The sequence below is a fragment of the Athene noctua genome, chromosome 1 (assembly GCF_965140245.1).
Source record: "Athene noctua chromosome 1, bAthNoc1.hap1.1, whole genome shotgun sequence".
In the NCBI taxonomy this organism is placed as follows: domain Eukaryota; kingdom Metazoa; phylum Chordata; class Aves; order Strigiformes; family Strigidae; genus Athene; species Athene noctua.
In genome coordinates, this window is record NC_134037.1 from 180,563,666 (window position 1) to 180,586,500 (window position 22,835).

Here is a 22,835-nt window from a genome sequence, read left to right on the forward strand (position 1 = left end):
TGATTCAAGAGTTTGTTTTCTGTAGCTGGTACCTGGCACATAAATTACTCTGGAGTGAACATTACAGAAGACCTGATTCTCCAATCTGTTAGCCAGTTTTGGCCCCGTCTCCACACTTTTCTGTGAAGATAGAAGGAAAAACCTGTGCATTGGAGATCAGACCTTGCTTTGCTGATAGTTTTCACTGAAAAAGTAGTGTTACAAAACACTACTGCATGAAAAATAGCTGTGCTTCACTTTGTTTATTGCCTGCCCTCAGCCAAACCCAATCAAAATTTTGTGGTACCCCTTAGGTGATGAAACATTCACTATCTCACACCTTGAAGACAGGAAGAGCAATCCAGTAATGCTTGGAAATGCCCTGCTGCCTCCTCCACAGCATGGCAAAAGCTCACACATTTGAAAACTGTAAACGTATTCCAACTCACATTTATTCACGTTACTGCTTTCACACTGATGTGGTGCAAGATACTGCTCATTTCAGATGGGGCTATTGACATGCCCCAGTAAACTCTTGATATCTTTTATACCATGAATTAATACTGTACTCAGAACATTAATAAATACTTGAAAAGTCTGTAAATGACCTACACTGAACTCCTTTGTAAAAGTATTTACCTTATTTAAATGGATTTATTTGGGTGTCAAAATATATTCTACTGTGAACTGCTGGATGCAACAGTTCTGAGAAATTTTGTGCACCTGGTATGGTCTTTGTCACTGCTGTAAGTCTGCCCAAGTTCAGGATTGAGCAGAAAGTGATGAAGAACCTGCAGAGCCAAACTAGATTTGATCTGAAGATGCTCACTTTGCTCTTGTTAAAAGCAGCAGGTCTTGAAGCAACCCAGCGCTTCCCAGGGAGCTCCTGCGGGCTGGTGCTCAATGATCTGCTGCTCCAGTGATGCCTCAGCTCAGGATGAAATGTTGGATGCTTCCACCTCAGCTCGGGATGAAATGTTGGATGCTTCAAACTCCTCTGAGTTCTCTGAGCACGTCAGACTTCCTCACACGCACATGTGCATGTGTGTATGTGTGCGTGTGCTACTCACCATCCCCATGGAGCAAAACCAAAGAGCCGTGCTAAGTACACGATGTGGCAGTCCCTGACTGTGCCCTTTAGACATAGCCTTCGTGACAGATGTGGTTGCCGTTGATAAGGCTGAAGGTGGCCAGGGAATGGTTGGTGCTCTTGAGGGAGGTCATTCGTGTGGTGCTCCTGGCCATGCTCTGGGACCGGATGAGGAGGCGAGCTCTGCAGCAGAACAGCTGGTTGTTGAACTGTTTCCGAAAGCTCTTGCTGAGCAAGTAGAGAGCAAATGGGTTGACACAAGAGTTAGTGAATGCCAGGATCCGAGCGCAGAGGCTCGAAATGAAATGCAGCACTGAGGTGTCCACCTCTGAGTAGTGGTAGGACCGGTATAAATAGATGATGTGAGTGGGAAGCCAGCAGAAGGCAAAGAGGCACACAAAGACCAGTACCGTCCTGGCCAGGCGTTTACGGGATTCAATCTGGAAGCAGAAAGAGAAACACAGTTTAGCAGCTATTCCTAGCTCAGACCAGTAGCTAACTATTTTTTCCAGTGCTGCAGCTCTGGGGCTAGTGCATGGCAGGCAGCATGGCCAGAGCAGGGCAACCTGGACTGCGGGTGAACCCTCCTTGTCTCTCCTCAATCCCCTTCCCCTAAAACCAAATAATTCTGAAAATTTATTACGTAAGGAAGTAGTCTTTCCTTTCCTGTTTAGAGATAAAATTCCAATGGCTTGTCACTCTAAAATCCCAGCTCAGGCAACAAAAGTGCAGACACCTGCATTAGTTATCTACCTGTAATATATACAATCATACATAATTTATATATATTAACTCAGTATTATTACTAATATTATTATTAATTATGGGGTAGGGCTCTGGGATATTTCACAGATTCCAGAGGCAGGACCTTCTGCCTTGGGGCCATGTGGTATATGTACACAAAAGTGCTGCCAACAGCTCATGGCCCTGAGAGACCAAGTGCAGCACTCAGAGGCTGAAGGAGCCAGAGAAACCCAGAGAGGAAATTCTGCACTTGGAGAAACACAGAGGCAACGGTGAATTGGACCCATCACCTGAAAAAGCTGGGGCCATGAGAAGACAGATGTGGGTGGCGAATAGATAGATGACCACCTCTCTTAGCATAATTTGAGCTTTGTCAGGGAAAGGTGCTTTTACAGTGTCAGCTAGTACACAGTACAACCTTCATGCAGACAAGCCACTTGTTTTACTTACGTGTACAGGTTTGGAGTCAACCCAAAGGTATTGCTCAACAGAGGGGAGCTGAGGTCAACTGTACCTTGCATTTTGTCCACCAGTGCTGCATACTAAGATAACAATGGCATTGAAAAACACATCTTTCTTCCTAATGAAGACAAGAGCCATGATGGAGGTCACCCAAAAGGAGAGGACAGTTGCCCAGAAAGACCTGCTGAAATAAACTGCTCCCTGGGAGAGGTTGCGCAGCCAGATGTTTGCAGTCATGGAAAGTGTAACACTGCTGACTTCTTGGGGCTTCGTAATGTTCTCCTTTCTGGTAACCCCTGCACCTCTTCCCAGGCACTCCTAGGGAATTTGTTGTCACCCACTCCCTGTACCTGAATATGACCTGAATGGCCTGAAGTGGTCCCCTGCCCTGCTGCCCTTGCTCCTGCGCTGGTGCAGCTGGGGTACCTGGCCAGGCTCCCGGGATGCTTCCCCATCCTCACTTCCCTTCCAAGCTGTACAGGTAAATTGGAAACTAAGCAGCTCACACAGGCTGGTTTTAGGACAGCTGCAAGCAGGGAGTAGGCAAAAGAGTCCCGACAAAACCATTCTGACTTTATTTTGTACCCCTTTAACGGCACCAACTGAAAATCAGACATTGAGCTTCAGAAGGATTGACATGTACCAGATGATAATGTCTCCAGAGAGCAGGCTGAAAATTAAATCCTTTGAGAATGGGTTCTCCTTGGCTAAACCATATATTCTTTTTAAATGTATCCTTAATTTGATATAGGGCTATTGAGGCCACATCTGCACTATAAAGAAAGGAAGCAACGCAATAAAGAAATCGATACCCGTTTTCTCAGATGGAGACCTATAGCTCCTGAATGCACTACAGGACAGGAATGATGGACTGATAGCACTAGACTGCAGCCTTTTGCTTTCTTTAGAGCTCTCTCCCCAAAACTAAAGGGGGAAAGGGCTGCTTTTACTACTCACTTTATCATCACTAATCAAAACAGTCATCGAATCAGCAGAAAAATTGCCTGCAGGGGAAAAAGATTTATGCACATTCAGAAGGGGAAAAGAGGTTTTCAGGGATCACACATCGCTTAATGGACAGAAAACACAGCTTTCCAGCCTTGCTGTTTCACCTCAGCACCTTAGCACCTGATGGATGTGTGAGATGATAGCATTAGGTCAGCTGAAGGTGGAGATGTCAGCTGGGTGCAATTATATGGACATTTGTTCAGCTGAAGAATGGCTTGTGTCAGTTTAGCTTAGGTTGAAGCACACCTCAGTTGAAAGGAAGAGAGGTAAGGTAAATAAGCTAAATATGTCAAGGTAAATAAATTGTTTAGAAACAAGTTATCCTGCTGTTGTTTTCTTACTTGGACAACGCTCAGATGCGTTCAAATTTAAGCACTGACCTGAAATACCCAGTTGCTCATGCAGGATTTGGATTTCCTCCTGGAGGTGACTCTTTTTCTCTCCAGTTGCTTACAAAAGGAGCAGTCAAGAGGAAAGAGTCTCCAGTTGAAAGGCCAGATTCACGGGGAATGTGGATTTTTGGCCAAATCCTGGCTAAATCCCCTTACTTGGTTCAGGACTTGCACATTTTCAGCCACACATTTTCAGACAGAGCATGAAGCACTTGAAATACATGGGTCCCAGCTGAGCCAGCCCAACAGTGAGCTCTGCGGTGGGGTTGTTAGGGGAGTCTTATAAAAAAACACTCAAGAGTGACAGTAACAGAAGTAGCTCTGCTGTCAAGGGTACAAAGGAAAGATTTAAAGACTCTATTATTCTGGAGAAAATGGCCTACTTACATAAATCAAAGACTGTCTTACGGTGAAACCTGAGGTTACCAGCTACTGGACCAGAAGAAGATTGACCAGTATGACTTACTAGAGGGCAAGTAACGGGTGGACAGGTTATTCTGTCCAACACCACTCCCGCCTGGAGACAACAGAAGGAGAATTATAATGATGAAAGGGGAGAAACCAGGACTCTACTTTTCTCTTGAGACTTCACACTGCAAAGATCACACCATCCACCAGACATAAAACTTCGGTGCATCTATGGGGACCCCACACTGTCCTGCTCTGTCCTCCTTCCTGGGGACCCTGTGCCCACCACCATCCTCCTCTGGTCTGCACTCCCCCAGTCCCTCCCTAGCCTGTACTGATTTCTCAGCACAGCACAGCACCAGCAGAGGACAGCTGAGGCCATGGCAAGCACAGGAGCCATCGCCACTCTCACAGAGCAGGTGCACTCCTCCCACCCTGACCAACCGACCGACCGGTACCCATGGCCCTGGAGTGCCCTTGCAGAAGGGGCTTTCCTCACTCCCACTTCCCCGTTGCTGTGTCCCATTTGCTTTTCAGTACAGAGAACCAAATTACAGAGCTAGCATTTCCCTTTCTGTGAAAAGGGACTGCTTCGCAGAGCAAGGCTGTATCCAAGGTCCTCTCTCTGACAAAGCAATTTTGAGAAGTTTTGATTTTCTGCTGTGTCACCCCTCAGCTTTAATCTCCAAACACCAGCCCCAGCTCTGCCTCTTTCCCTGCATCCTAGTCAATACCTTCCCAGGCTTTGGCATGTGTTTGCCATGGTAACCACCCTGCCAAAATCTCTGAACTTGGAAACAGGTGAAGATGCTTTAACTGTTTAGCCTGTGCCATGGCTTGTGTCAACCACTTAAATTCTTTTAGCTCACATAATCTATTAAAATCAGCACAACAGATGCAGTCTGTCCCAGTGTAAATTTCCCTGTATGTGCACTCTTTAGTACCAGATTCACGGGGAATGTGGATTTTTGAAGAAAGTCAAGTCTCTACCTGTTTCCTCACATGCATGTTTCCTTCCACAGGGATGTTGTAAGCACTCCGGATCAAATTCTTAGCAATGAAATAATAATATACTGAAATGACAGATAGGGGAATGATATAAAAGATGAGAAATGATGCCATGGAGTGAATTTTGGGATGCAGCCCATCTGAATGTGGGTAAGGGGCACAGCTGATAAAGGTTTTATTAGTCCCTTTGTCATGGAAAGGGTGCAGATCTGAAAACACTGCTTCAGGGATAGCAAGCAACATTGATACGATCCAGATTATAGCAGCTCTCACACAAATCTTCATCAGTGCATGGGATGCTTGGATCTCCATCGGCCTTACTATAGCTTTATACCTAAAAAATAAAAAAGAGAGAAATAATTTATTGATCTCAACACCGGGGCATTGTATTCTTGCTCATCCTTTCCATTTAGAAAACAAACCCAAAATTCCTCTACTCAAATTCAAAAAATTCAGGACTGAATTTTTTTCTGATGTTTTTAATTTCAATGTTTTCAATAGATTTCTCATTTTAAACCAGAGCCACCTGTCTTGTGTCCATTCATTTTCATGTGCATTGATTCTGAGTTCATTTAATTTGTAATCAACCCAACAAAGCATGGTGCTGCCTGACATTAATATGTATGTATCCAAATAGCATTAATATAGGAAGTGCAATCATAGACTTCTCTTTGAAAGCAGTTTATAGCCCTTCACAGAATAGTGTTGAAGGAAACTGAATGAGGTTTTGCCACACATTTCATTTTGAGCTGTGAGTACACTGGCCTCCTGCAAGCCAAATCTTATGTTTTCTCAAGCTACAAAGAGAATGTTGCTCATTTTAATTGCTGTTTGGTGGTGCAGCTGGAAATTAATAGTTGTCCGTGACTCAGTGCAGCCAGGCTAAGTAGCCAGAGCTGCTAACTGACTTATTTGAGGAAAAAATACTATTGCTTGCTATGCTAGATATGTAGAATACTTCTTTTGATTTGCAATTTTGTCTTTCATGATTTCAGCCTTTCAGAAAATTGTATTTTAAAATCCAAGAAAATTAAGGAAGCAAACTTATTTGAACCTAATGCATGTAATGAGAGGATCATAAAACAGAAGAGCTTCATACCTGCTGGAGCCCTGCTTTGGAAGGAGTGTACACTCCAAGTAAATCATGATTCACATACGCATTTAAGGAACACAGTAGAAGAAAAAAAGATAATTAAGAAGGAATATCTTCATAAATTATTATTTTAGAATTATTATAATAACAATTACAATTAATTGGATGTTTCTTGTAGGCTCTACCTCAAACTGCCCATGGCCCATTTTGTCCCTCGGTCACTGTCAGCTCCCTGGGGACTTATTCTCCAAGATCTCCAGTTGCCCTTTATTCCAGCTATACAGCTGCAACAGCCAGACACAGTATTTTTCAGGCTTGCTTAGCACCTCTTTAATTTGCGTTATGAAGGTGGGGATTAAGTGATGTCATACTACAAAGCACAATCTTCCAGTCAAGATCATCATCATCTCAGGTGAAGAAAATCACAGCAGCTAAACAAATATGATGTTACAACTATTGCGGTAATAAAATGGAAAAGCTAGGCAGATTACTACAACAATGTAGCTGAAATAGCTCAATTTATAGCCTGATTCACCAGTTACAGATCATTGATGGAAACACTAGCTAACTGAACATCTTCAGTAAACCTGAAGGAAGATAAACACAAAGGGAAATTAATTACATATCAACATATTAATAAATTTAGTTAATTCGAAGGTATTTCAGCAGGTGCTTATTGTATGCTTATCAACATGGCATGTTGGCATACTTATTTCAGGAATTATCTTACACAATATAGCCAGCTGAGAAAATATTTTCCAATATTAATTTCCAGTAACATGAATGCATTGAAGAATACAGAAAAAGAGAGATTTCAGTTGGTTTGGTTTTTTTTCTTTACTAACATTAATAGAATAGGGACAGTCAGAAAATTAATTCATTTTATTAGTACATGTTAATTAAAGATGATATTTTCAAACAGTATAATTTTGAAAGAACATAATTAGAAATGGCTTGGAATACTGTCACTGATTATTAGGCATTTTAAAATTTATTTTTTAAAGCCTGCTAGAGCAGATATAAAATAAGATCTGGGAGATGGCTTGCTTGTAAGGGGCTCAGTGTAGACCCAAATCATGAGGTTGAAAGCACAAAAAGATAAACCAAAAAAACCAAAGCTAGAAACAGGTTTTGAAAATGTAAGATGTAGGAACACAGATAGATATTTGCTTAAAAAGCCTGACAATTGAATCAAATTTTTTTGCTGACTATCTGCACGACTTTTTTGTTAGTGGGCTAATTTACTCAGAAATCTTCAGTGATCTATGTTATCCTCTGAGTATTATGCTTAATTGATCAGTATTGATCTGGTGGGAGTCTCCATTTCCAGTCACCTTGCCGATGAGTTGATGGGTCTCTCCCCAGCTTGTGCCTCAGCAGCTCTGCTCTCCCGTGCCAGCTTGGGGTCGGGACAGCAGCTGCAGGGGCTGCTCTGAGGGTGCACAGAGGAGCACGCACGAGCGATCAGACCCCCACCCTGGGCTGGGGCTTGGGCTCGGACACCACTGGAAGATTTGCACGTGGCTGGTGCTCAGGGAGTGAAAAAGCTGCACTTTCTGGTTGGTTTCTGAGTGGGGTTCAGAAACTCCTTCATTCCTTTATTTTTTCACATCACTCTCCCGATAGTGTCAACCCTGGATTTTATCATTTATTTGACACTTCTTAAGAACTTGAGCAAGGTAGACCGGATTTGAGCAGCATTTTGTCCTGTTTCTCATCATCTGTATTTCCAGCTTGTGTGTCAAATATTATTTCAAGCTTTCCACAGCTTTGTCCTCTGCAACCTCTTTTTCAAAAAGTTAGCCTGAGGCACATAGCTTTCCCATCTTTAACATCCAGCATTTAAATAACCCAACTGTCTTTGAAGGGGATGGTGATAGATATGCCTATATAGGTCAGTGAGGCCATGGACCTAGGTGGCCAGTCAGGTAAGGCCTCATCCAAAAGTCTTACAACAGCATTATTTTTAACCCATTCAGTAGCACAGTCTCTGAGAGTACATGTCACATTGGATGCTCAGCTTGTCTGCAGTAGGTGTAGACATGGCCCTGGATTTATCACCTCTGCTGCTCTCACATTCAGTCTCTAATTGTTGTTTGATACCAATTTTTTTTCAACTGAACTCCATTCCTGACCCACTTTTAAAGAAATTTTCAAAAAAGATTAAAAAACAGAGGTATGATTCATGCCCTACAACAAAGGCCAAAACTTAAAAAGAAAAATATGCCTTCTGAAGATTCAGCTGAATAAAAAATGTTACAGTTAAGAACTTGTGTCAACTCCAGTCTCTCTCCAGTTGTCAAATGGCTGGGATGAAAATGACTGGGTTGCCAGTCTGATAGGAAATATGAAAGAGACACTGACCTTTACTACTGCTCAGTCCTTGAACAACTTTGCTCCCACTGTGCTTGTGAAGCAGCAACCTGCCTCGTGCACAGTAGCTACCAATGACCTTCTGGCCAGTGATCACTGGATGCCAATGATCTCTGTGCCTAGCGGTCTCATTCAAAGAAGCCTGCACAAAGAAATTACACGTGGGGCTATCTTAACTGCAATTATTATAATCACAGTTCATGAGGTACTGTGAGGATTCACCCTGTAGGGCAATCTTCCCCTTCACCAGCCACAGTGACTCCAGTGCCATCCCTCTTCTCAAGGTCAGTCTCCAGGCCTCTAAGAGGAGCCCGGTGAGATGGTTGCTTTAATCCAGAATACCATAATTTGGTAATATATAACACAGGATCACTTCTTAACCTAATCCCCAAAATTCACTGGGGAATGGTAGGAGCTCACGAAGAGTGCACCTCTCGTGCTCACTGAGTAATTGTTTCTCACAACAGAAACTACTGAAATGACCATAAACCTCTAAAATGTGACACATGCAAGGTTTTTCTGTGGTAAATACTTTTCCCACTGAGGTTAATATGCCAGGGAAACTGGAAAACTGTGTCATTATCCTTGTGTTAATAATAATGTAACTAATGATAACACCACCTAATGTACTCTAAAACTTTGACTATGCAAACATTGGTTAATACCGTACACTTAGCCCTAAAGCTGCAACTTCAAATATAAACACAGAAGTAGCTTTATCATGAAAAAGACAATTACAGTTACACTCTCCAAAGTCACAGATCAAAATAAGGCCCCAAATGAATGTCAGAGTTTCCTAGATGCAGTTTCTCTGCTGGTGCAAAATATTAGAGCCACCTTTGGGCTCCTCTGCTGAGCCAAGAAAATATGCACCAGCTGAAGTATAAACAGACTTTGCCCTCAAAGTTATATTGCCTGTAAGTTCCTAAGCATAGAGATACGAAGGGTTGAAATTTTGTTCTCTCACTGGAGAAAGGACCTTATTCCTAAGGCAGCAGCCCCAGCACATCCCTCATGGTTTTTTACTGTCACCTTCATCTACTTATTTGTGCTTGCTTCAACAGCCACAAAAATTAAATTAAAACAACTAAAGCATGGGAAGAAAATCAGATGCTTCCCCTGGATTTTAATTTAATTTAGCTCCATATGTCTCACTGTCTGTTTTGTTGGTTTTTTTTAGGGAGGTAACTTTATGTTGTGTGGGGAAGCTGGCATTGTAGGCAGCCTTAGCTTCCTTTCCTCTCTTATATTTTATTTGTATTAATGCCTTTCCCCCTTCTGTTATGTCAGCAATTAAAACTAATGTAGATGGCCCATACAACAGCCCTCGTCGTATATCTGGTAGCTACAGGTTGCAAAAAAAGAGACAGGCTTTTCTAATCTGAGAGATACCACCTTCTGCAGCCTCTTTACAAGTGGTAGGTCAGTAGATCTTAATTTCAACCAAAACAGTTTGTGTCCTCTAATATCTGCAGTTGCTGCCAGTGGCAATGGGAAAGAAACATCATTCCCTCATGTCAGCGAAGGCAGCTGGTTACACAGGTAGGTGGCTGTCAGAGATGTTACTGGTGTCCAAATATGACAGCAAGGATTGTATAGCAACTATGTGTCAGCCACTGCATCACTCTCATTTATTGAATCTGACTTAATAAGAGGCGGTAAGTTGCTTTCATAACTTTCTTCCTTTTTTCGGCAGTAGGAGTGTAGTAAGAGAAAATGGCTGAAAGAGGCTATGCCACAAGAGTACTGCCCTTTTTTAACACAGTCCTTTCAAGCACGCCTATCTTCCTGCAGCTGAATCTCATGCTTGCAAGAAATATAAGAGAAAAAAAATCCTCCCCATCCTTCCTACAGGGAAATGGGACACTGTCCTTCCAAAATGAATTTTCAGGAGTACTTGAGTTTCAAGGAAAGTTTCCTCCAAATAGTATCATTCATTACGATGTCCTAGACTGTTTACAGAAAAAGATCCTGGGCCCCACTCCTGAATTTGTGTAATGGTTTAAAAAAGCAAGTGCATTAAAACCTGTTCAAAGAGAATTTCAGAAGGCTTGCCCGCCTTTGTTTCATTACCAACCCTGCTGTTTAGACTGCATCAGGCTGGCAGAAAGATTTGCCATATTGTCACTTTCTGTTTTTTCTCTGAAGTGAGAAATCCACTTACAAACTTTTGAATCTGTTTAAACTGAGCTCTGTTTTGAGATGTTGGGCTAATGTGAACCTGAAACTTAAATAAAAATGCAGGGATTAGTTGGAATGGATTGATGTCTTACAAAAATAGCCATGTAAACTGCTGTGAAGTGAAAACGCTTGAGTTTTTTCCGTCTCTAGAAAATGAGCTCCTGAAATTCCCACAAATTCCTGTTGTAATGATGAAAGAACTGCCTCTCTGTCAGCACATCCTCATATTTCTTCTGTTCCCACCTGTAACTGAAAGAAGGAGAAAAGACGTGCAATTCACAGTTCCTTTGATCCTCAGTCATCTGTTCCCATTTGTAAGCTTAATGCACACACATTGATGTGGTCTTGGCCCATGAGTAGACTGAACGAAAACCTTCTCATTAAAATTTTGTAATTATGTTCTACTAGTATCACATTATTGTTTTGCCCGCATAATATGAAGGACTGGCTCAATTACCATGCAAAAAAGCCTCAAGCAACAGAGAAAAAGTTGATTATATGCAAAAACTGCATAAATTAAGCACATGGAGCCTTGTTGAGTGTGAAGCTCCACTTGGAAAGCAAAGAAAAAGTCTTACTAAATATCTGAAGAAATTTATGAGAAATGCAATGCCCCAAACTTTCTTTGTTGTTTCCACCATGAATGTTATGAATATTCATAACTAAGACAATTCAATAAATCCACAAAATTGCTAGACTGTCTAACCCATCCAACAATCTATTCTGGGTCTATCCGCTTTCTGCATACTTAGTTAAGATTATCATTATCATGCATGATTCTTGGGTGAACATCTGTTATTAAAATCTTTACTTTAGTAAATTGCATATAAGCATGAAGACATATCTAATGGGCTAGTCTTACATACATTGGCAAGTACTGCCTACTTTCTCTTTTTATTAATTAACATTTAAATGAAAAGAAAAAGGAGTCATTGATGAAAGTGGCAGAGTTGTCACTTTTTGCAGCGTGTGTTCAAATTTTGGTCTGTATACCTGCATGCTGCTATATCATCCTGGGATCTGGACAAACGGGAATTTCAGTCTGGGAATGACTAAGGTCAAAATTGAGACAGTGTGTTCTAGAGACCACTGAATTTTACAACACATTACCGAAGGAGAGCTTAAATAGTTACCATATGATAGCAAATGTGCTATTCATAATCATGACCATGGAGAGCATAAAGTATTTCAGAAATTAACTAACTCTACATATGGAAAACAATGGATGTAAAGGTTACTTCAGGAAATAGTGGGAGTTGCATGGATGATGCTTTCCTTATCAGAAAAGCCACACTTTGCACCCGTGGTATTTATTGCCTGTAGGCGATCTTCAGCCAAGTCTCTGAATGAAACCCTGGCCCCGGGTCAAAGATTTCAGTGGGAGCAGCCTCACAGTTTGTCGCAGTCCTTGCAAACGGATGTGAGAGCTGCTCTCTGAAGGAGGGGAGGGATCCATTCCTTTGACTTCAGTACCAGTGTGTTCCCCCACACAGCCAATGCCCCAGGTCCTCAGCACCTGCTAACCACTGTGCACATCCCTACATGCTCAGTACAGTCAGAGGGATGTGCCTGCTCATGCTTCGTGACACCAGATCACATGCCAGTGGAGCAGCTTGCTGGTGCTGGCGTTGCAATGTGGTGTGTGTCTGTAGCAGCGCTGGGAGCGCTGGCATTGGCACCTGGACCAACAGGCATGCAAAGGAGCAAGCTCCTGTGATTCTTTCCATCCAAGGCTTTGCTATCTCAGCCCAAGACTCCAGGGTTGTCCGTGGCATGGGAGTGGGGCTCTGCATGCCTGAGGACTGAATTCTTACCAAGGCAAGTAAAGCTGGGGCCTCAGATATGAACCCCTCGTCTCACTAGAGAATCAGCCTTATATCTCCTGGAAGTACCACCTCTGGTGCATAAAACCAGCATCACTGGGTAACTTAAACACATGGCATAATTGTTGGATCACTCACAGAGCCAGTCATAGAAATTCACTGAAATTTCTAAAAATGGTAGTTTCTCAACCCCAAAAGTCCTGTCTGTGGTGTGCAATAAATCAATATTGTACCTTGTTCTGACAGAAAGAGTTCATCACTGACTTAAAAATTAGCAGTTTCTTAAGCTATAGTAGCCGTGGTGTTCATATCTTAATTTTGTGGAAAGAGAATAAAAAGATAGATATAGATTAGATACAGATCTAGATCTAGATACAGATACACACACACACACACATATATATATGGTACTTTAGAGCAGCAGGTTTCCTAAAGTTAAAAGCAGCTGTCAGATCAACTGATTGGGAATATAAACGTAAAGGGGGCAATGCTAACTATACATTAGTAGCTGATTCCAAGTCTCCCCCCTTGTCTCCCCCCCTTGTCCTGGAAAAATGGTGCAGGGCAAAAAGCTGCTCTGAATGAGAGAAAATGAGGAGTCATGCTAAAACCTCAAAGAAGTAATTAAAAAAATCAATATACAACAGATGGGAAAAAAAGCAAAAGTAAATGACAGCAAATATCAGAGTTTAAAATTGTCCGTGACTGATAAGGGAAGCTGGAGGAGCCAACAAATTATCAAAGGTCGCTGTGTAACAGAAAAATGTGCATTTTTAAATACATGAGGAACAAAAAAAATCAGTAAGGTATAGATGGAAATGGTGAAAATATAAACAATGGTGAGACAAGGTGAAAAGCAATGACTAGAGATTTGTCTTTGATACCAAATGTGGAGGAGGTATCTATACCATGCTATGCAGTGCTACAGATGTAGCAGAAAACTTGTCATCTGTATTAAACAACTGGTGTTAATTTTTTTACAAATCTTGAAAAGTGGAGAAATTCTGCAGAAGTGGAGAACTGGCTCCAAAGTTGTGAAGTTCAGAAAGCTGGAAGGTGTGACCAAGGAAATTGCAAGTATTTGGGTTGCCCAAGGCCAGCTGCAGATAGAATAATGGAGAGGTTAATCCTACTACAGACGATAATTAATGTAAGTCTGTCTTGTTTAATGCATGGCAGATTTAGTATTTTTTTTTATATTGCCATGACATTATAGGTGATGTAAAAAGGGTGTGGGCCATGCTGGTGTACAAGGGAGGCCCAGCCTGCATGGGCACGCTGGCATGGGTGACCATGCATGTAGATATGCACATGTGCATGTCAGGGCACATGTGGTCCTCCCTCCCATATTCACACCCTTGAAATCCCTGCCCCTCTCCCATGGCACAAGGATTAAAATGAACAGTCCTGGACTGGGAGTTGGGGCCATTCTAGGTGGGGACCCTGTGCCCCATGGCGTCCCCAGCAGGTTCTCAAATATGCCTGTAAAAAGTAGCAGTGTATGGAGCCATTTGTAGTCTGAGCCCAAGGAACCTGCTCTAGCTGCACTTATTTATTGTGTATCAGCTGCCTTAAGCAGGCTATGAAACTTTTGCTGGGAAAGTTTGCAGATGGCATAGTGGCTGACCAAACTGTAAAAGTATTGTAGAGTAATTGGGATAAATGGCCATAGTCTAACAGAAGCCATTTTAACTCAGCCAGGTGTAAAATCATATATCTAGGACCCAAGTGAGCAGATTATGCCAAAAAAAATTAACAATCAGTCAAGGAAAGAGGAGCCAGGGAGAAGATATTAGAGCATCTCTTCTGCACCTGACAAAATGAGATATCCTGTGCCATTCTCACCATGTCATGGCTTTGGTGTAAGCAGTACCTGAGCTGGCTAGTATAAAGCTAAGTCAGTTATATGATGCTTAAGTCCTTTCTGTGGCTTCAGTAAACAACTGTGTCACAAGAGACAATCACCTCCATATAAGCTTTCAGCTGCATGTTGGGGCTGAACAATCTAGTGCTATCCTTGACTGCTCTTATCATAGAATCCCAGAATGCTTTGGGTGGAGAGGACCTTTAAAGGTCATCTAGTCCAACCACCCTTCAATGAATAGGGACACCTTCCACTAGACCAGGTTGCTCAAAGCCCTCTCCAGCCTGGCTTCAAACACTTCCAGTGATGGGGCATCCACTAATTCTCTGGGTAACCTGTTCCACTGTCTCACCACCCTCATTGTAAAAATTTTCTTCTTTATGTCCAACCGAACCCTACCCTTTTTCAGTTTAAAACCATTGCCCCTCATCCTGTCACTGCAGGCCTCGGTATAAAGTTCCTCTCTGTCTTTCTTATATGCCCCTTCAGGTATTGAAAGGCCACAGAAAGGTCTCCCTGGAGCCTTCCCTTCTCCAGGTTGAACCTCAACTTTCTCAGGCTTTCAGTTATGCTCTTAGTTTATTATTACATTATTATAATTTACTTATTAGTTTATTAATAGATTATTAATATTAATAATAATTATTATTTGATTATTATGCAGTGGCTAGAGGTCAGACGAATTTCAATTTGAGATGTGACATAAGTTCTAAGCAGGGAGGATAACAGGATGCTGGAGACACGAGGGGCACAGAGTGATATGTGCACCTTTAGTCCGAATACTCAGAAAGTTGCTTTGTGTCACCAAAAAGATCTGTTTTAATCCAAATCCTATGAAGTATTCACCAGCTTCTGTGCACAGGTGCAGGCAAGAAATACTGCTAAACTGCATGACTAGTGCATTTGGTGCTAGTCTGGCATCTGCATCTCTGGTTCTCCCAGGTCATTTGACCGTCTGTGTCTAAATCTTATGCTTCAGGGCTGTCTGCAGGTGTGAAGAAACAGTTCTTCCTCTCAGGGTGCCATGGTACTGTTTTCTGTCCAGCCTTCCCACAGAGCTTCAGAGACGTCTTAGCCAGAGGGCAGGCAAGGACAGGATGGGCAGAGCTCTCCCATCGATGCTCCACAGTATTCTGCAGTCTGGTTAAACTGATCACTAGCCTGGCATCAGGAGGGTGGCTTTCTGCAAGGGACTCCAGCTTTCTATCTTTCTCTAGAGTACAGCAATTATCTTATTGCTTAGATGCCTTCTGGTGCCTGGGCATTGCGAGGAGCCCAGGCACAGTCCTTGTTTTCTGCCCCAGGGCACGGGCTGGTCTTCTGGACACCGAAATCCCTTGCTCCATCTGAGGTCACACATGACAGGCAGTGTGGGGGGAAATCGAAGAGTGCGCTATGGGCAGGAGCTCTCGTGGCCCGTGGTGTCCGACATGGTATGGGGTAGAGGTGGGCGTGTGGGTGCAGAACTGGTGAAAAACAAGATGAGGGGACTCCGCAAGGCTAGCGGTGGAGTCTCTTTTCAAAATAAAAGGAAAACAGGTTATTTGAAAGAGCTGTCTGTGAGCAAAGCAGTTACTGAATGTTTCACTGAATATACAGGACAGCCTTCTTTTTCAGCTCAACTCCCTTCTACTTTTGTCAGCCAGGCTGTTGTCCACATCTGAACACCAAGTAGTAACACATGAACCGATGGGACCACCGTGAGCTTGCCTCCCTGCAGCGATGGTGATGCCCCAGCCCACTGCCTTCTGTCTGACACACAGCCAGCAAATTCTTTGTGGCCAGTTGCTCTCCTTATTAACGGTGTGTACAGCGCCTTGTACCACGAGACCATGACAACTGATTGGGGTTTTTAGGTTTTACTGAAATGTAAACAATAGGTAATCCAACTTTTCTTCCTTTTGATTGCTTAAATATTGACAGTCTCCAGCACATTAGCACTGACTCTAACCCTGAATTTGCACGCCAGTCCCACTGATATAAATGGAAGCTCTTATGTTCCTGATTATAGAAGTGCATCTATTGTGCTTTTGCCATCTGCTCCTGCTAATCAAGATATTCAGAAAGTTTGTGCTATTTGATCTGTTTCTCTTCGTGCAGACAGATCCAGGGCTGAGGAAACGAGAGCTAAAACCAAGGGTTCTAAGAGTGTTTACATTATATTGACACAGCAACACAGGATCTAAGACTGTACACCAGCTGAAAGAGATAGATGTATCTCTCGCTGTACGTACCCTGTGCCATCAGCGCAGGTAGACCAGCAGCAGCACGGACATCGTGCTAGCAGCAAGGGTTGAGGAGGAGCTGCCCAGTGCTTCAGTGGGAGGGAAGGCTTTGAGCTGGAGTTCGGAGCTCCCCCGGTTTTCTTCCCTGGCTTGGAAGGACCAATGTTCTGGCTGAGGTCACGTCAGTGAATCCTAAATGTATGTATGGGGGTATCACTCTGCCAACTTGCATCAACTGAATTAGAGGCTTTCTCCACCACCCTCTCAAAACCTTCCTGAGGCTGCACAGTAAATCACAGCACAAGTAATTTTTTCCAAAATACTTCCTTAGTGACCTGAAGAGATTTCATGAATGCTGTGACTAGACTGCTCAGAATAAATTCATAACCACTATGGACCTGACACTTTACAACTGATGGTATTAAAAAAAAAAAAAGAAGTGTCACTGTAAATCAACTAAATGGAAATATGGTTTGGCTTTCCATAGGGTTGCATGCTTCCTTCAATCTCTTGTGGAGACATAATTGAGTGACTGTAAAATAAAACAAATGAACTGATGTGTAGATATTACTCCTCCTCAGGTGTTGTACATAATAGTAATGGGGACTGGAGACATCCAAATCACAGAGGCGTCCACTAAACAAAGATTTTTGAATATTTAAAAGTATCTTTCTAGAAATTCTGGATTTGTTTCTTTCCTTTCACCACTGCTTTTCTGGGAGAATGTTGTTTGAAGTTTATATTTCTTAGATAAACGAACTGTCATGAGTTCAGAGGAACATCAGAAGTTGTGGCTGTGACCCACTTCAAGGGACCCAGTGCAGCTGGAAGCACTGCAGCATCCCTGCACCCATCCCGGCACCCAAGCACTAAGGTCAACATTTCCAAAGCTTATGTCCTCATTTCAGGTCTCCCACATGACTGCAATTCCTGCTGTCTGCAGCTGATCTTACCAAGGTAAGCCCCCTAACCTCACCCACAATGTCACCCCATGTGTCTCACTACACTGTCACTCCCTTCCACCACAGGCCAGCAGGCAGCTCTGGCTGGCAGGCCAGTGCTAAAATCCAGATAATCCAAGGTGTTTAAAGTGAAGATGCTGCTTGTAAACTCCAATTACACTTCACACTTACTCTGCTGTGTGCTTGTAAAAACAGCATTACTTCAGGAAGGCTTCACTGCATGAGCACCAGGGCATTTCGATTTTTCACTATGTCAGCAAAACAGTGGGGAAGCATGATCAGTGCTTGACAGCTCGGGTAATTCAAATGCAAATGTATAAACCCTGTCAGTCACGGGAGAAACAATCAATTAAATAAAGACATCTCCCATGACAAGGGCAATTAAATGGGCTGCTTTTCCTCCTACTGTGCAAAGATTTTCCTTAATTTCCTGTCACTGGCTGAGCTAGCCTTGGCTTTTCTGCCTGAGCAAGCGGCCCAGGTGCCACCGCTCTCACAGGCGCCTCTATATCCCTTCCCTTGCACCCAAGAGGAGGAGGGCAGGCCAGCTGATGAACCCAAATTTCCTCTTTGCTGGGATTTGCTGAGCAGCAACTGAAGAAATCCGCTGCCTCGACAGAGCAGAGCAGCAGAGCAGACAGATGTCCTTCCCCTGCCAACCCCATTTACAGTCCCAAACCACACAAACACGCATACACACGGACAGACTGCTTGTTTCCTTGCTCTTGTATACTCAGCCCTGGCGCCTTATCAGTCATGGAGGGTGGCTGTAAGCACACCACAGGCCTTAACGCTTTCCTGTCTGCTCTGCGTATTTGCCAAGCTCACGGGAGAACAGGTCTCACCCACAGCTCCCACTGCTCCTGCAATGCAGCTAGACAGATGCAAGCACCCTGCAGCCAGCGGAGTCGTCCCACTAATATTGTTAACTCTTTTTTTCCCTTTCTTGCACTCTCTCTCGAAGAATCTACCTTTAGCCTGATGTGATCTCATGACCGTACACAGAGCCAGCCTAAGCACCTTGGGATCCTTTGGCTATGCCCTACCTAACTAAACCTGTGTCTGCATCCAGAGCACCTTGAAGGCTGGGAGGCTCTCACTGCAGGAAAAGCTGAGATCACCGGTTTGTCCCTCTGTTTCTCCTTGAAAAAAGTTTGCAGGTGAGCAGTTGGTTCTGTTGACAACCACTAGGCTTTGGCGGGTCAAACCACTGAGCAGCTTTAGGTGCTCTGTGTTGGAAGAAGGCACTCAGCTTAGTGTTTGCAGTCACCAGCAGATGATAGATTCAGTATTATTAACCCTGCCTAACATATGGGAAAGTGGAAATGGAAAGAAAAGTTATACCCTTGTGCCCATAATGTGAGCTGTGCCATCTATTAAAATTGGGCCCCTTGTTTTCAGAAGGTGAACCAAAGCAACCAAGATGATTTGTACAATTGTAGTAACATGCAGCATATGTACCGCTCTGTCATGTGCTGTATGTGCCCATCACACCTACCCACTGCCTTTCATACTGTGTTTATTGAAACACATCTTTGGAAATGACCCTGTTATATCACATTCAAATGCTTTCCTTTAGACAGCAAATTTCTGCCTCCTACGATGCCAGGTCTCTCTAGGCATCACCACAATACCTTTGGTAATGTCAGCAGTTGTTCCCACTTGCTTTTGTCAATGGAAGGACACTGGAACTGAGGGGGTTTTATTATTATTTTTTGCAGGAGATGAACTATAGACAAAGGGTCTGTGGTGCACTGACAAATCTTCCTTTCCTTGGAAGGAAGTGCTATGTGGTGCTTCTCATAGTAGATGGTTTAGGATGTTTTTTCTCTCCCATGGTCTATGGCTTTGATTCATGAGAACAGGGACATCCACATGCCTCATGTGAGCATCTCAGGTAGGGTTCACATCACAACATTAGCCATCTCAAATATGGGCATCTAATCTGTGCTAAGCAGCAAGGCTTCCTCTACACCCAGGGAAGCAGATAGGTACCTTGACATAGTGATTTATCCCGTTTCCTCTGGAGGCATCTCTTTCCATGGACTAGAGGACACCTTGCTGACTATCCTGGAGTGGCTTCTTACATCAGACAACAAAAGCCAAGAGAGATGAGCTTGGATTTTGCTGTCTGAGTGGCATTACCTGCTGGATTCCCGAGTCCTTGTGTTACCCTGGTCTCACCACCATGACTCTGTCTTCTGCAGGTGTTTCCCTGCAGGGCTGAGCTGCTGCTCATCCTTCATGCAATGCCACATCTGACCTCGGAAATGGCTGTCTATGGAACCACCCCAGGTACCAGAATCAGCATCTCCCTGCCCCAGGGGCCACATCAGGGTGTTGGGCTGCCAGTCCCTTCACAGACCCAGGCAGGCATCACTATGCTGGTCACAGTCAACTTGCGTCTTGAAAGTTTTCCCTTCCTTCCCTTTTAAGTTTATTTTCCTAATGATTCTGACATGATTGATACTGGGGCCTAGAGTTCAGGGAGACAATTTTAAGGAAATTAAAATAGACTAATAGGCTATGACCTGACAAAATCTTTGAGCTGGCTGTATTGTTTTGTAACAAAATTATCCCAGCACTGCTGTTGATACACCAAATCAGAAACTTCAGCAAGCATAATAGATAAGGGTCATTTGTGGTTCAATGAACAGGATTTAAAATTCATAGATCTAATAAAGGTAAAAGTTTTGTTACTATTTAGAAGAGGGTAAAATGATCCCTTGGAAATGGGAACAAAGTCTTCTCCCACATGCATGCTTGTCTCCCTTATTGACAAGTGGCACTGAGAAGCGTGATAATGTTTGATCACCGGTGTAGTGTGATGGTTAACAGGATCCAGATAAAGTTGAAGTTCAGTATTTAAAGTCACCAAACCCCAAGCTTGCCACAGCTGCTGTTTTCCGTTCTGTTTGTTCACTTCAGGCAAAAAACGCTATTGACGAGCTGCTCAGTAAAAGCATTTGTAATGTTTACTTTATGTGGCACGTGATCAGATAGCAATGAATCCAACGTAATAGTCTTTATGATGCATTTTTCTTTTCCTGACGCTCCTTAAAACAACTTACGTTACAGCTTTGGAAAGATGAGTTTCCTGGAGAGATACTTATTTTTTGCCTAACATTTTCTTCAGAGCAAGCAGTGGGGATCCAGCCACAAACTCAGGAGTAAAAGTGTAGGTGATCCTTTAAAGGGGGATTAGTGAAGTTTTCCTATTTTCCCAACACTTTTAGAGCAAATTGCTTGAAGATTTTTGTCTACACATTGGCCTGTTTGCCATCTACTATTGGGGCAGACAGTGCTATTTTTATATGTACACCAACATGGAGGAGTTAATAAACATATTGACAATTTTGTCTCTGAAACACTATGGAGTCATCTGCTTTCAATGAGAACACATACTGTATATTGAAATATGTATATAAACTACCTTGAAAACTGAACAAAAATAGTCTGATGGTTTGAAGTAGGTTGGGAGGGGGAGACACAGAGTGGTGTGCAAGGGACTACATAAAGCAAACCCAGTTTAATTTCTTTGTGACCAAGAAATACAATCCCCAGGTCTTTTTTGAGAAAAAAAAAAAAAACTGAAATAATTTTTCTCATTGGAAATCTTAATACTTCTGTGAGATTTTATAAATTTAGCATGGTGATAATCTTTAATCTCTCTCTGAAGCATCCAAACTAGAAACAAAATACCCTGGTTTCTCTGATGCACATAGGAGTTTCTGTAAAAGCCAACAGTCTAATAAATACTTAAAACCATTCCAGAAAGGTACACTTCATCCTTCTAAATAACATTCAAATTAAAATGTCTTTTGAATTTAAATCTGAATGCTCCGAGACAGTTTTCCAGAGCTTCACAGAAATCTAAAATAGAGCTGGCTTAATGGAAGCATATAATTTGTTAACAGAAAACTTGTTTTCACATATTTTAAAATAGCATCGCTATTACATGTTATTTTTACCAAGCATTATTGGAAGACAAAGTTTCTGAACCAACAGCATGGATCAGTTTTGATTGGATAAGAGGCAAATGGTTTGATGAAGGGAAATATACTGGCTGCAGCAAACCAGGATTCCTGGCTTCAGGCATCCTCATTTGAATATTTGGAACATATTTCATGAAATATTGCTTCACATGTAATTAGCCTTAAGGAAGAGAAGCCACTAGAAAGAATTGATTCTAACCGCACTTTAAATTGCTGCTCCAGCGCCTTCACACTCCTTGAAATATAGATCAATTATCTTCTTGGCAAATATGAATGTGCTATCTTTTAGCAGAGCTTCATTAATGGCATTTTGTCTCTCTGGTCGTTAGTTTGATCTTGTTTTTCTTTTAATTAAGCTAGACTATTAGCTAAACTGCACAAACATTTAGTTCAGCCTAGAAAAAGTTCAGCCTGCATCCTCCTCAAGTAGCGTGCTCACAATCACCAGAAATTAAGTGAAATTGCGCTTTTTCCCTCATTAGATTAAAAATATACTCGTTATGTTAAAATATGCATTTGTAATCATGAATTTTATGGAGTCACAATTATGCAGGCTTCTTTTCAAGGCTACAGTAGCCAGCTTACCTGTCAGCTGAGAGAGCAGTGAGAGTAAAGACTGACACCCCTACAGAGGTGAGCTGTATGAAGGGGATAAGTTTGCATCCAGTTCTGCCGAACAGCCACTCGTCAGCAAGGTACCTGCTGGCATCCACGGGCACACAAGTCACCAAAAGCAGCAAATCTCCCAGAGCCAAACTGGAGATGAACAAATTAGGGACATTTCTCATGGACTTCACAGTACAGAAGATCTTAATTAGAGTGATATTGCCAATAAGGCCTATCAAAATGATGATCCCATAGATTGTGGGGATGGCATAGAGGAACGCTGGGTAGAACCAGTTGTCACTGAGGAGGGAAAGGTTTGCACTCTGGTTGACAGAGATGTTGTAGAGAATGAAGTTATCTGTTTCTAAGTCTAGCAGAAGGCACTCTCCAGATGCCATTGTCCTACTTTGCTCTTCTCAGAAGACAACTTTCTTCTTCGAAAATCCTGAAATAAATATTTTGCTTTAATTGCGCTGCTGCTTGCTGGCTTTAAACAGTCAGAAGAGTTTAAAAGTCACTTTGTGACACATCTTGACAATAAACAAAGCAACTGCAGCCTGCTCAACAGGACTGTTTCCATAAGGTGAAAGAACACCCTGTAGCATAGTTTGAATCCTGAAAA

The 22,835-nt window shown here is 42.6% G+C and overlaps 1 protein-coding gene across 1 annotated transcript; it reads right to left on the minus strand.

Annotated features, from left to right (window-relative positions):
• Window positions 1-1,116: 1,116 nt before the first annotated feature.
• On the minus strand, window positions 1,117-22,611 carry GRPR (gastrin releasing peptide receptor). Its single transcript, XM_074929821.1, has 3 exons — window positions 22,193-22,611; window positions 5,074-5,425; window positions 1,117-1,509 (listed from the first exon to the last, which is right to left on the minus strand). The coding sequence occupies exons 1-3, from the start codon at window positions 22,609-22,611 to the stop codon at window positions 1,117-1,119; spliced, it is 1,164 nt and encodes a 387-aa protein (XP_074785922.1).
• Window positions 22,612-22,835: the final 224 nt, after the last annotated feature.

Excerpts from the sequence above, each read along its gene's own strand:
- GRPR (XM_074929821.1), bottom strand. The coding sequence starts at position 22,611 with ATGGCATCTGGAGAGTGCCTTCTGCTAGACTTAGAAACAGATAACTTC. Across the intron at positions 5,426-22,192 it reads ACTGCTCTCTCAGCTGACAG|GTATAAAGCTATAGTAAGGC; the intron begins GTAAGCTGGCTA and ends TTTATTTTTTAG. Across the intron at positions 1,510-5,073 it reads ACATGCATGTGAGGAAACAG|ATTGAATCCCGTAAACGCCT; the intron begins GTAGAGACTTGA and ends TTCTGCTTCCAG.